The 13,116-nt window shown below is 42.7% G+C and overlaps 1 protein-coding gene across 12 annotated transcripts in view; it reads right to left on the bottom strand.

The window, feature by feature from the left end:
* The window catches only part of NHSL1 (NHS like 1), a 180,660-nt gene that overhangs the window by 48,900 nt on the left and 118,644 nt on the right, over positions 1 to 13,116 (bottom strand). For 11 of the 12 annotated variants that reach the window (XM_072927012.1, XM_030268127.4, XM_030268126.4 and 8 more), the window contains exon 2: positions 5,605 to 5,757. In XM_072927012.1, the coding sequence (XP_072783113.1) occupies positions 5,605 to 5,757 (153 nt within the window). Of the gene's footprint in view, positions 1 to 5,604; positions 5,758 to 8,006; positions 8,579 to 13,116 lie in introns of those variants that run through there. The other variant, XM_030268125.4, reaches the window with a different exon arrangement.

The following is a 13,116-nucleotide window of genomic DNA, read 5'->3' as shown; positions in this document are numbered from 1 at the left end:
GGGGGGAGGGCACAAAGCACAGGCAGTTGTGCAAGAAGTTTCAGCAGTTACAGACTGCAAAGGGATATGAAAGTCAGCGTGTGGACTGTTCCCACTACTTACAGCAACATCTTCCTCAGTACATATCCGAAACCTCGCTATCTGCTGGAAAGGACAACATGTCTTGGCAGTGACCAGCAAGTGTGTGACAAGACAGTGCCCCTCATCTGCAACTTTAACAGTGCAGACAGTGTCCACAACATTCTTCAGGAGCTGGATATCTCCTAACAGCCTGGTATCATTTCAGTCTAGCTGTGTCTGACCTTTAACATTAATACAGTTATTTCATCCCTGCCCATTATGTCTTTCATCTCCCAACTCGTAAAAAAATGACAACAGTGAAGATTGTACTCCCCCACTTTTCTTTTAAAAGAAAATGCTGTACATTGCTAACTGTAGGAACTGGAAGACAAGTGACCCTTGGAAATTCCACTATACATGCCCTGCTCTGGTTCCCATCACTGCAACTGACATATATCCACATTTGAGGGAGAATTTAGAATAGTTCAAAAATAATAGAAACCAAGAGTTCAGGTACATGGCAAGAATTCTTTTTTCTTTTCCTTCACTTCATCATAACTTGCAAGATTATCCAAGGCAAATGCATTCCAGATGAAACTTTAGGCTTTCCTTTTAGGACACTGGATGTCCACCCGTAACAGACTGTTGATGTCACAAACCTTCAAAAGGTAAACAGGCACACTTACAATACATCCCAAGCAGTTAAGCAAAGCAACGCTTAGAACAGTGCTGTGTCTCCTCCCCATCTTCATGCTTCATGCCTTATTGCTTGTCAACTTTAGAGTCTAACACACTTCACAAAATGAGGTTTAGTCTCAATTTACTTTTACTGCCAAATATTTGTGTCATTGCTATGTACTACAGCTGCTCTATCTGTGCTCCCAGCTGAAGACCACTGTACTTCAGAGACTTCCTCAGATACTGGTTCTTCAAACAGGACCATGCAACGAGCCAGGTCTGTCAATGCGCTGTGTCAGGGATGGGAGCTGTTTTACAGTGCTACCCTAACCACTGAACCTCTCAGCCTCAGCACCAAGAACACCATAGGAAACACTGCCCTGGGCCCTTCAGCACAGACAACAGCCTGCCTTAAGAAACAATGCCACTCTGAACATCGAACTCACAGCTCTGCTACTGCCCAGACCAGACTTTCAGTGCTAATCCAGACACTCAGCAGACATTAGTGACACGAGCTAGCCAAGTCTAGTAGTCCCTCAGCCTCAGAGCAGAGCACATAGCATGGGAACAGGATTGATTTGAGGATATTGGCGCCATGCAGAGCCTCAGCTCTTCCTTCCCATCTGTCGTCTTCATCTCCTGTTTTTGTGACTTCCTAGGACACAACAGTGACACAAGCACAGAGTCACCTTAAGACTCTTCAGTGGTTAATACTGTTTTGCTTCTACCTGAACATCTGTATTTTGGGAGACACTTTACATGAAGTGTCCGTGAAAACATTAGGAAGAGGCTATACAAGACAGGGTTTCAGGAAAGGCCAGTCAGAGCAGCTTGGCCCTGAGGGTAAGAAGACATGCATCTTGCATGGCACATGTCACTCCATTTGCTTCAGCAGACACTCCGAGGTCCTCGCTCCATCCCCAAAGAAAACGAGGGTCTGCTTTATCCAATGTAAACAAAACACTAAGAAGAAATACTGTATCTATCACCACAACCCAAGAACTTCATCATTTTCCCAACATTTAAATCAAATTGCAATGGTACCATGACTGTGAAGTGCAGCTGCAGTTACTCTTTCTCCCTACCCACCATATTAAGCCACTGAGACCTTTCATTTAAAATTAACTAACACAGCCTGGATTTAATACATCAAGCCACTGGTTTTAGTCAATAACAACCCTAAATTTTAATATAGGTTACATAAAGCAACTTCAGTTCTCAAGAACAGACAGATTATGCATCACGAACTTTCCAGGTTCCAGGTGTTTAGTTTTCTAATTCAGATTACTGGACAATACTGCTTTTTAAAACTTCAGAGGGCAGCAGAGCACCTGCATGCCTAAAGGATAAATAGCTCAATTATGAACACATCTGAATATCTCACCACTTATACTTGCAAGTAGCTTCATAAAGAAAAAGCACAGTATTTCCCCTTAATTTCAAAAGGATAAAAGCCTAGTTCACAGGTTAAAACCTAAAATATCTCCCTATACAACATCTACTATTATGTACAGCATAGTGTTGACACGCAAGAGACACACCAATATATAACATACAAAGTGAAATAATCAACTGCACAAAAATTAATGAGTATCTTTTCCTCTTCTGAACACAACAGTGCTTCCTGAAAAAGTATGCAGAGATTAGCATACAATGCACTTCATTTTCATTAATTACACATTAAATACTATTTATTTTAATATCCCTAAATTTTTATTCTTAAACCAATTTAAGCAGCAATATTAGCTTCTGCTTCGTAAGTGGTACTTAAAAGTTTATTTTAAATAATAGACAGTTTCTTTCTATTTCACTAGATTTTTTTTTTTATTAGACCACACGGTAAAGTATTTGCTGTTAAAATCATACCAGAACAAACAGTTTGCCCTTGCACTGACTGTCATAAAAGCTAGCCAGGATTCCATCTGGTTACTATTAGATGGGTGAAAATACCTTGATGGAGATACTTTGCTGGAGTTATTTTGAAAGATTTTATATATTTGATACTTTGACAGGTGATTTAAATGTGCTCTACATGTGAATTACTAATTGTAACCTAAGTTTTATACTACCTTTTCCATTTACAGGGGAGCCACATGTGTAGAAACAAATAAATAGTCTTCAATGAAGCTGCTATAGCTGCTATCTACCAACAACATCAGCTCTCATAATGTGAACAAGAACAGGACCAAAAAACTTTCAAATCTGTCTTTTGATGGTTCTGAACAATAGCTGCTAACTTAGTCCTCATGATCTCATTATCAGGTTCAAGGGGACCACTGGAGGTCCTTTCTTCCTTCCCAACCTCCTCTAAAAATAGGATCAAATATACACAAATGACTTTTGAGTAGTGCTTGTCTGCTCTGTTCTTAAAAACTTTAAATTATTTCATAACCCCAAAAATTTATGGGGGGCATTTAAATATCTTTGCCCTCATATTTCTCCACTGCTGTACATGTCTATTGCTTCATTTCTGACTTAGCATAAAGTAAAAATTGTATTGGCTTCAGTTCTACTTCCTTCCAGTTTCCCATTGTTGCCACCATTTTTTGGAGACAAAAGCGATTCATCCAACTTTCTGCACAGAATGGAGTGCATTTTGTCATCCAGTGTCATTCTTTCCCCACCACCCATACTGTGTGGGTCACATACAACTGTTCTATTGCTCCACAGTTTACGTCAGCCACTTAAATACCAAAAGGATGCCAAACTGCAAGCTTTATCATGAGGCCAAGACATGCAGAACTGAAGTTCCCATGCTATCCCAATGGTGCTTCTCATAAGACTACTTCAAGCTCTTCTGCATTATGGTCACATAATTCCTTTCTACCTATTAAGAAGCTTTAGAAAATTTTGGGTTTTTTCTAAATAAACAGGTGGAAAAGCAGTTTAGCAGTTGTCAAAATTACGTCACAATTTTAACAGTGCTTTTACACTGAATGAAACTCTGCTCTGGATACAGAACTTCTAACTCAAATCTCCAAGGCACCAGTGTTTTCCTGATTTCACACTGCTGGTTGAAGCAACAGCACAATAAAAGTGATAAAACTTTACACAGAGCCTCTCTTAATACTCCTCATGCTGTAACTTCTCAGGACAGTTCCAGGCAACAGCAAGGAATTATTTTAAAACTGCACTTCGGGAGAAAAAAAAGTGGCTCAAAGAAAGAGCTTAAGGTTAAACAAGAAATAAATAACAGAGTTGTATTCACTAAGTCAGCAGTATGAAGTCCGGTGAAGGTATCGTCAGAGTTTCTCCTCTTACTTACTACCCTGAAAGCATGAAACTGAAACTCACTTCATTACCAAGCAGGTACACAAGCCAGGTTAACGCAAATGGTTAAATAGCAAATTGTAGTAGTAATCAATAGCTTCTTTTTTATAATGTGCTGCACCTCCAGAGAAAAATCCCACCAGTCCAAAAAAAACTCCAGGTGTATAAAAAGGGGAAGTAGCATATATTACTTGGTTTCACACAAATATTAGATAAAAATTTGTTAAAATAGAACATGAAACTGTAGTAGATGCATTTCTGATAAAACTCAAGAAAATCAGTGCATTTTAGCCTGTGCAGGTTTGTTTTTTTTTTTTAACAGTCCAAAACAGAGAATAGGAAAAAAGTATTAGAATAAATGGTTAATGTTCACAAAAAGCTAACAACAATCAGTATTCTTTTTAATCTAAAGCAGACAAATATTTTTATTTTGTAAAGGACTGGTAAGTGGGTCTGCAAGAGAACAATGAATGTTTCAAGGCTAAGGAACTACAAATCTATTAATCCAGTTATAAGTAAAGAGGGCACACAGGCTATCTGCTTAGCCAAGCAGGAGACAATAACACTGGCTGTCAAGACTTCCCTATTAAATAATAACAAAAAGCCCCTAGTAAGAGACAAGTGAAAATCAATTAACTGGGGAAATGGCAAAAGAACTCAAATATGGCTGTCAAACACTTCTCTATTCAGACATACAAAATCAAGTTCTCTTCAAGTCTAAAAAGCAGAAATGTCATGTTAATCAAATAAAAACTACAATATTCTTCTAAATCAGGTTAACTATGCAAGGTATCAAGTACCTGCAGCTCCTGCTGAAACAAAAAGGGACTGGAACAAGTTGGCTCTTTGCAGAGTAAAACCCTTTGTCAAACAGCCAGTGTAAAGAAAAATCTACATTAACCATTTCCAGAACACGAACATTATACTGTTATTTTAAACTTTTTATCTGGCCCAGGGACGGACATTCTGCAGGCCTCCTTGCTGGCTGCATGTCTTTGTTCTCGTGGCTGCACTGACACAACACAATGCCTCACAGAACAGACTGCACAGGTACAGCCCCAGTGAAGTACTATGGGCAAAAACTGGGCCTTAAAAATATGCTGAACACTTCTGCAAGAAAGCACTTTCCTTACTGGAGGAGTCCTTGTGAGTGCCCTGCTCCCCACTTCCCTTTTCTGCCCTCAGCACCTTTTCCAGCTTCTTGCAAGCAGCCACAATCCTGGAAATGACACTGTATAACAGAAGAAATCACCAAATGAAACACCTCTGATGTGTGTTTTTCTCCATAAATGGACTAATTCAGAACTTAATGAAACTGAAGGGTACCATTTGGAAACACCCCAAAGACTACACAGATAGGCCAAGAGACACTTTTCTGTTTTAGAGTTCTGACAGGTAACACATTTACTCATGTCTTTACAGCAAAGTAATTTTCCCCTGTCCCTTTATCTGAGCAGGAAAATTCCACTAATATTCTACTGTGGTAGAGAAAAACAAGTGAACTTCTTGCAAAGCCTGCAATTTGGATATGTTTGCAAAGACTGGCAGAAAGAACTGTTGTTTTAGGACATGTCTGTGTCAGTAGCAGCGTCTTACCTCTCAGCACTGACTTGAGGTTCAGCTTGGCTTGTCTGTGCAGGTCCTCCACACAAGCTGGTCTTGAGGAGGGCAGGAAGACATTTTCCTGCTGGTGCCATGGAGCAGTGTAGTGCACAGTCCATCTACTCTCTTCATCTAGGTTGGAAACAGCTGCAGAGAGACACAATAATAAGAAAACTAGATGTTATTGCAGTTAGCTCTATCACAAAGTCCCACATGTAATTTGCCACACGTAATCTAAAAACGAAAGAAGCCTTGTTCGCCACCGTAGACCCATCAAAATACTCCTTAGAACCTCACTTCGTGACAATTAAAAAACCCTTCCTTACATTTCTATGCTAAAATTAGTCCTGTAGGAAACACTGTTTACTCTTCCCATTTTTATACTTGCTGTTTTATTTACTCTAAACTTGAAACTCTTGTTTTCCCCCTCTCTAACTCCAACTCTTCGAAAAGGAATCAGTTTTCCATTCCTTGATCATGGCAGGTGCTGTGCAGCGCAGAATAGCTTGGCTCAAAGGTGCCCCTGGGAATATGACAGCCCTCATGAGAGATGACAACAGGTTCATTTGTATTGGGAAACAACCTTGTCTGACCTCCTGCTTCCTCACACAAGATTCCAGTGAAGCAAATAAATTAGCTATGCTCCTTTGTCATGAGTGGAAAGCAGATATAAACAAAAGCAACTCCATGGACAAATACTGCTCAGAGCACAACAACACTGAAGAGGGCTATCTCTGGCCACCTCTTTGCACTCAATACAAATGTAAAAATAAAACACGGATCTTGTTCAAGTTCAGTCTAGCAATGAAACAGCCAAAGCACATACTGCTAGGATTTGTTTATCATTTATGCATCCCAAGAGACAGCCACTGCATTTTGTTTCAAGTTTATCATCAATAAAAACTTATACAGTTGAATAGCCTTATCCCTCTACCCTGCTGTAAACACAAAAAGGGCAGTTGGGGGTCATATTTTATGATTCCCCAGGCACCCTTTGTCCTTCAGCCAGCATGCTGCACATCCTTGCTTTTTAGCTCTCCAAAGCAGAAAAAGACACTACAGATGTGCCGCCTTCCAAGCACCTGCCCTGCTGCCACAGCTCCACTGCTCCCAGCCTCGCTGTCAGCTCTGCATCTTCCCTTTGCCACCTCTGCTGCTGCACTGCCTGTGGCATCACTTTGTGGTTTGTCTGATGCCCTTGCAGTAGCAGAGGTGGTATGTTAAAGCTGAGAAGCAAAAAGAATGCAACAGCCTCCTGTCATCTGAAAAATTACCCTTTCCTTAACACTATTGTGCATCTGCTGGGACCATTTCAGATGGAAACAATTAGCATTCTTAAGGAAAATAAGCTATGTCTCTAACTTCAAAACATAGCTACAGCCTAATGCTCAATGCCTGTTCTTTCCTAAACTGACTTGAGGTAGAGGGGGACGTTCCTAACTGCTTTCTCTCACGTATTTTAGATTAGTTTCAGACCTCAAATGATCTGAAAATGGGTGCCCTCATGTCTGTGTCTTGGTCCTGCATCCCACTCCCTCTTCTCCTAAGACATTCTGGTTGCAACAAGGCAGACACACATTCAGCCTGTGCCCATTCTTCCCATTCTTCCTAATCAGTAACCTCAATCACAAAAACCGGAGAAGTCATCACCTACCTGGTTACAGCATCAATCACCCCCATCTAACAGAAAGTGACACTCAAAGTCAGTGAAAGACACCCACACCACTGGCTGAACCGGTGGATGGGAAATTGGGTAAGGCTGGAGGAGGAAGAGGAGGAGGTAAACACCTGCCGCCAAGCCCACTGTCTGGCTGCAGCCCTGCCACAGCAAAATTAAGGTTTACTGCTCGTCAGATCAATAATGGTCATCAAAACTAGTCAAGAGAAGTGGTGTGCACATCTGCCAACTACTCTTTCTAGTGTGATTTGTCTATCTTTTATGACTTAAAGGAAGCTCAATAAGATTTTAAAAGCCGCTCTGAAACCAGAACATCTTTAAAAACAAATCTTGGTCAGAACAAACTTTACGTAGACACCTCAGCGATACAAGCCCATAGCCGCATAAGCAGAGACAGATGTCTGACAAACCACCAGGACACCACGACACACCGGCACACCCTGCCTTGTCACCGAGTCGCCCATTTCACACCGAGAACTTTGGCCCCTTTAAAATCACCGTGACAAAGCACTCCTAAAGCGACTGTGTCCCAAAGAATAGGTCCTAAAGACCCTCACAAGGCTGTCTCCACACACTACACAACGAGAAACTATTAAAAGAGTAAGAAAAACTTAAAAAGAGACTGCAGGAACCACAACTGAAGCTGAAGGGACCTCCACTTTCCTTCAGAACTGGGCTGCCTCCTGAAAGCACAGTGAGCACACAGAACTATACTTACTCTTTCTCTTGAAAAGTTTCATGAGAGATTTAAGCTTTGTGTTGATGAAAACCATCATTTTCAAGGTGCTGAACTGCGATCCTGGAGATGAAATCCCATAGAAAGGAGGAGATGCAGAAAGGTGACTGCCACACTGAACCTGCTCAAACTCTGCACACCAAATTTCTCTTCTCCACGTTTCTCCCCTCTGCCTTTTTTTTTTTTCTGAAATCACTTTAAATATGTGTAGAACTTTCTGACAGACGAAATAATTTACAATTCTTTAGCTTGAGTTTCTCCTCCTCGCATGTAACCCTGTGGGCTGAAAACAGCCACTTCCAACAAGCAAAACAGGAGAAAAAAGCACCCCGGCTGTTATTCTCCTTTACGCAGGACGAAAAAGATCTTCTCCCTGTCCACAGCAATTACTCCGCTCTTGTTCCTCTCCTTTCCTCCGCTCTCAAAGTTTGGCTGCTCCAGAAAGTCCCGAGTTGGCAGGTGCCCGCTCTCCTTCCCATGTCTCCAGCCGCTGTGCCGGCGGAGCAGCAGGAGATCCCGGCACCTTCCCTGCCCCCGCCCCCTCCCAACGCACCTCCCCAGCAGCCCGGCCTCCTTCCAGTTGCAAATGAGTGCTGCATTTTCGTGCTAATCAGGATGCTCTGCTTTCCCACCGCTCCCATCCTTCCCCCACCACACCTTTTTTTTTTTTTTTTTTTTCGCCCTCTTCCTCCCACTTTATTAAGGATCCAGAGCTGCGCCTTAGCTGGCTACACCACGCAGTCTCGGCTCTGCATTGCCTCCCCTTCCAGTCCCACTGCTCCCCCCGTAGTCACTGCCACTGCCCGAGACATTCAGCACACTAATTTCACATATTGAATTTTATTCAGTTGCACTGCTAATTTATTCTTATTAGCGTCATCTCAGACCAGATACATGGAAAACAAAATCGAGTTATTTCTGGCTAACAGAGATTCTGTTATTCATCAAACGAAACTTGTGCACGGAGATGAAACAGCCCAGCTTTTTGTGATGCGCATTTTATCCTCATGTCTTAAAAAAAAATGCATCTGTACAGAGGTCCACAGCCATCCTTCCTAGGAATGAACTGCAACTTTGCAGAAGTTAAAGAGAAATTTCTAAGCACCAAATGAATGTGCTCAGCAGGGCATGCCCTCCGCATAATGTTCAGGCTCAAGAAGCAAGCCCTCCTCACAAAGCAAGCTTAGGAAACCCCCTCGAGTTAACAATGAAAAGGATTTTTTTCTTCAGGAAAAAGAAAAATGCCAGCAGCGGGGGGCTCAGGCTGACCCAAAGCTGCAGCCGACTCTAGCCTCTGGAGCACAGCATGTAAAAAGCAGATGCTCCACAGGAACTTCTAAGTTTCATCAAACAGTTGAGACCCAGCACTGTGAAGAACAGACTGCAAATGAAATCTGTTCATCATTCTCAGAACACAGTATCATCAACATTTTATCAGTATTTTCCAAATCCAGAGATTTTGCAATTGCAACATGGGCTTGACATCAAAAGTACCATGAGCAGCAGGTCTCTCCAGCAGCTGCTAGTCCAAGAGGCATTTTGACTGGCTCAGCTCTGCCAAAGGGACAGAAGACCCTTGTGTCATGGCAATGGCAATGAAGGCACCTCTGCTTGTTGCATTGATTTCCATCTCGTACCTTACACAAAAAATTACTCTGGCATGAAACTCTAATAAGAAGGTAACTATTTAGTGCTGGTTTAGAATTAAATATACAGTAATACCCCTGCCAGACATTTACCATCCACAAACCACAAAATGTGTGCTTGCTGGACACACATTGAAAGTGAGTTTAGAGTGATTCTATTTCTAACTCCAGCTACACTGCCATCTGAAAGCAAACCAAGGAGATGGTGACCCCTTGTCTAGTGTGGTGTCGATCTTTTTTAGGATGCAGAAGTGCCTCTACCTACACGTGCCTCTTCCTTAGCATGTAGGAAGGGGAGCACAGGGAAAGGAGAGAGTTTCAAGCTATAAAATGATGGAGTCTGGGCTGCTGGAAGTGAGACAGTCTGTTCCAAAGGTGTTTATGGAACTTCAAAAGAGCCTTGCAAACTCTAGGAAGCAAGACCTGTTACCTTTTCATGGTCAAGCCACTGTGAATAAACATGATTCCGGGTACTTTGGGCAGCTTGGAATCCTTTTCATTTCACCCGGGGCTACAATGTGTGCCAAGTGTAGTGTGCTTTTTGTTATTGGATCTTCAACCCACCCTAGAGCATTTCTTCTGCCTGCGAACAAGCACTTGACCACTGTCCTCTACCCTGATCTCAGCACGGAGGCAGACATTCAAATCCAGCAACAAACAATACCTTAATTGATGTCTGCCTTTCATCCCACTCCCCACCCCGACCCTGCTTCCACATACCCTCAGGTCATGATGTTAAAGAGGTCAGACATCAAAAATGGCTATCATGAAGGACTACTCCAAAGGAAACACGGTCTGGCTACTCCTATCTGCACCTCTGAAGTCTGAGCTAGTCCAACAACAACAAAAAAAAAACTCTTCTCCACCTGAGACAAACCCACTGACTTCCATAAAATTCATCATGTTATCTCAACCAATCTTTGTGTAAATGCTTTTCCTGTCTCAAGAAACTGTCATCTAACAGCAATTCTCTGAGAACTTAAAGCATGAAAAGCCTGCACTCCTCTGCACTTAGCCACCTTACATCGAGAAGAGAAGGAAAAGATGGGGCAGTTTGAGAAAATTTATATTGTAGCCACTATGCAAACAAAGGACTTCAGCCTCAAACACTGCCAATCCACCACACAAACTCAACAAGAATCTCCACCAAACAACAAGAACAAAAAAACCCCACCTAAAATTAACTTGATAGAATAACATTTAAAAGCTTGTTAAAGCCAGATAAACCCAGCGTGAACAGTAGGTGTGTACAGTGTGATCAATTCTTTACATGCAAATGACTCAGGGACAAGTAGCAGACAGAGGAGACCTTGCTCTGTGACACACTACCTTGGGCAAGTTAATATTAACACACTGTCTGAGTTACCACATCCTTAGAAGAAAGGATCACACTTGCTGCCACATAAGGACCACAGAAATACAGAGGAATCAGGAATATCACAACAAATACAGAAAACATGGAGAACAATGTCCAGTAAATGTTAGTTTTCACTTCACACTGGATGGGACTGGTCACAAAGTAAGGCTCAGAAGAATCTTCATCCTAAAAAGTCAGCAAAGTAACTTGAGAGGTGCAAGTAGCAGTGTCAAACATCATCCTCAAAATCACAACTGTGTAATGAACTCATTAGCAAAATGCTTTTTTTAGTCCAACTATAATAGTTTTTAATCCCTGAGTGGTTAAACTGATTCTAATTTTCTAGTAGAGGCCACATACATGCAGAAGAGAAGTAGAGTTGCTGCTTGCATGTGACATGCCTGAAACGGTGTAGGCATTCCTTCACTCCCCTCCCTGCTCTATCCCCTCTTTAGAGGGGCTTTCCAGCTGACCTGCTCCACGACAGCCATCTGGGACAGCCACCCCTCCACATTCACAGCAGCATAAAACATCGGCGCCAGTGAAATAATCTGGAAATATTCAGCTTCCATGGAAATATTTCCAGCCAGCCCCTGTGGGAGAGGGGCTCTTGTGTCTAGCCCCCATTCATAACCCAGTGCCCTGAACCTTAGCACCAATGCATAAAATCCACTGAAAAAGCTGAAGCTTTATAAAAAGGCAGATACTGAAAAGTGGCATTCTTGGGTCCTTCGTAACCACAGCCAGAGCAGCTGCCCAGCAGCAGGCCAGGGGCAGCTGTCCACAGGCACACTGGAATCAGTGAGAATCAGCATTCTCTTCCTAATCACCAGCCCATGCATATATATGCAGTACAAAATTTAGGAAATATTTAAGTTTAAAAAAAACCAAAACAACAAAACCACAAGAATAGCTAAAGCAATGCTTTCCAGCTCCCTCCCACAAATGACAACAATCTTAACCACTTTATTTTCATGGAGAGGTAAGCCCAACATCATTAAGAGAATGATGCATCAAACTACTAAAATGTACCATCATCTCAAAACCTAAACTTCAAGTTGCAGGCCTTAGCAACTTTATCTGGACAATGGAAAAATCCTCCATTAAACAACTGTGTAGCATTTATGACATTTTAAGAGGAAAGAAAAAGTAAAACCGTCCATCTGAGCTGGAAACTAACTGCATTGTGAGAGCTCTTCCAGTGAGTTTCTGTTTAATGTACAAAAGGGAAAGTGGAAACGCTGGCAAGCAGATGTACTCAAAACAATTAAATCGATGCCTTTGCTTTTACAGACACGTCACTCATTTGCTCTAAATAAGTTTCCACTGTGCCATCCTACAGCAGCTCACAGGGAAGAAGCTGTTGAAGGACAGTTGTTTCCAGCGCGTCTGCAGGAATGTGTCTGTGTAGGACATGCTCGGGATTGCTCCCTGCCACCCCCACCCACCCACTCTGAGCAGCTGTGGTGTCCAGAGGGGTGCAGCTATGGAAGTGATCCCCACGCACCCCTCCCCACACTGCACAGAGCACCCAGGCATCTGCGGGGCAAGCCTGAAACTGAGCAGGGCTATTAAACTCCTTCCTGCAGGTCACAAGGCTCCTGCCTGCCTCAGACTAAGACCACCCAGCTTTGAAATCTGCACTTTTACTTCTAAGTGAGATTTCTATAATGAAGAAACATCAGAAAAGCCAAACGCCTCAGGTATTTTCAAAATTTACACCCAAGCTTTGTGCCTGTTCTGGCCACCTTCACCCATGCTGTTAACCATTTGCTGGTGCCTAAAGGGACTCCTTGCAGAGCACAGGAGTCAGTAATTTATGGTCAGAATGGGTTTCTCCCTCCCTGAGATCCCATCCCGGCTGGCCCTCTCCCGGCATCTTTCAGGAGAACAAAAGTGCTCCCTCCACAAAGGCCGTCCCGGGCGGCACCGCATTCAGCTGCCCCCCAGCCCCAGCGCCCCTCGCTCACAATGGCCTCTTTCACCGCCACCTCAGCCTTGGTGAAGCGCTATACTGCCCCGGCTACTGAGAAATTACAATTCACTAAATCTGGGATCAGGAGGAAGAGGAGGAGAATGCACAGGGGAG

This window comes from Taeniopygia guttata, chromosome 3 (genome assembly GCF_048771995.1).
Source record: "Taeniopygia guttata chromosome 3, bTaeGut7.mat, whole genome shotgun sequence".
Lineage (NCBI taxonomy): Eukaryota > Metazoa > Chordata > Aves > Passeriformes > Estrildidae > Taeniopygia > Taeniopygia guttata.
Note: the sequence above shows the minus strand (reverse complement) of the source record. Positions and strands in the feature narration are given on the sequence as shown.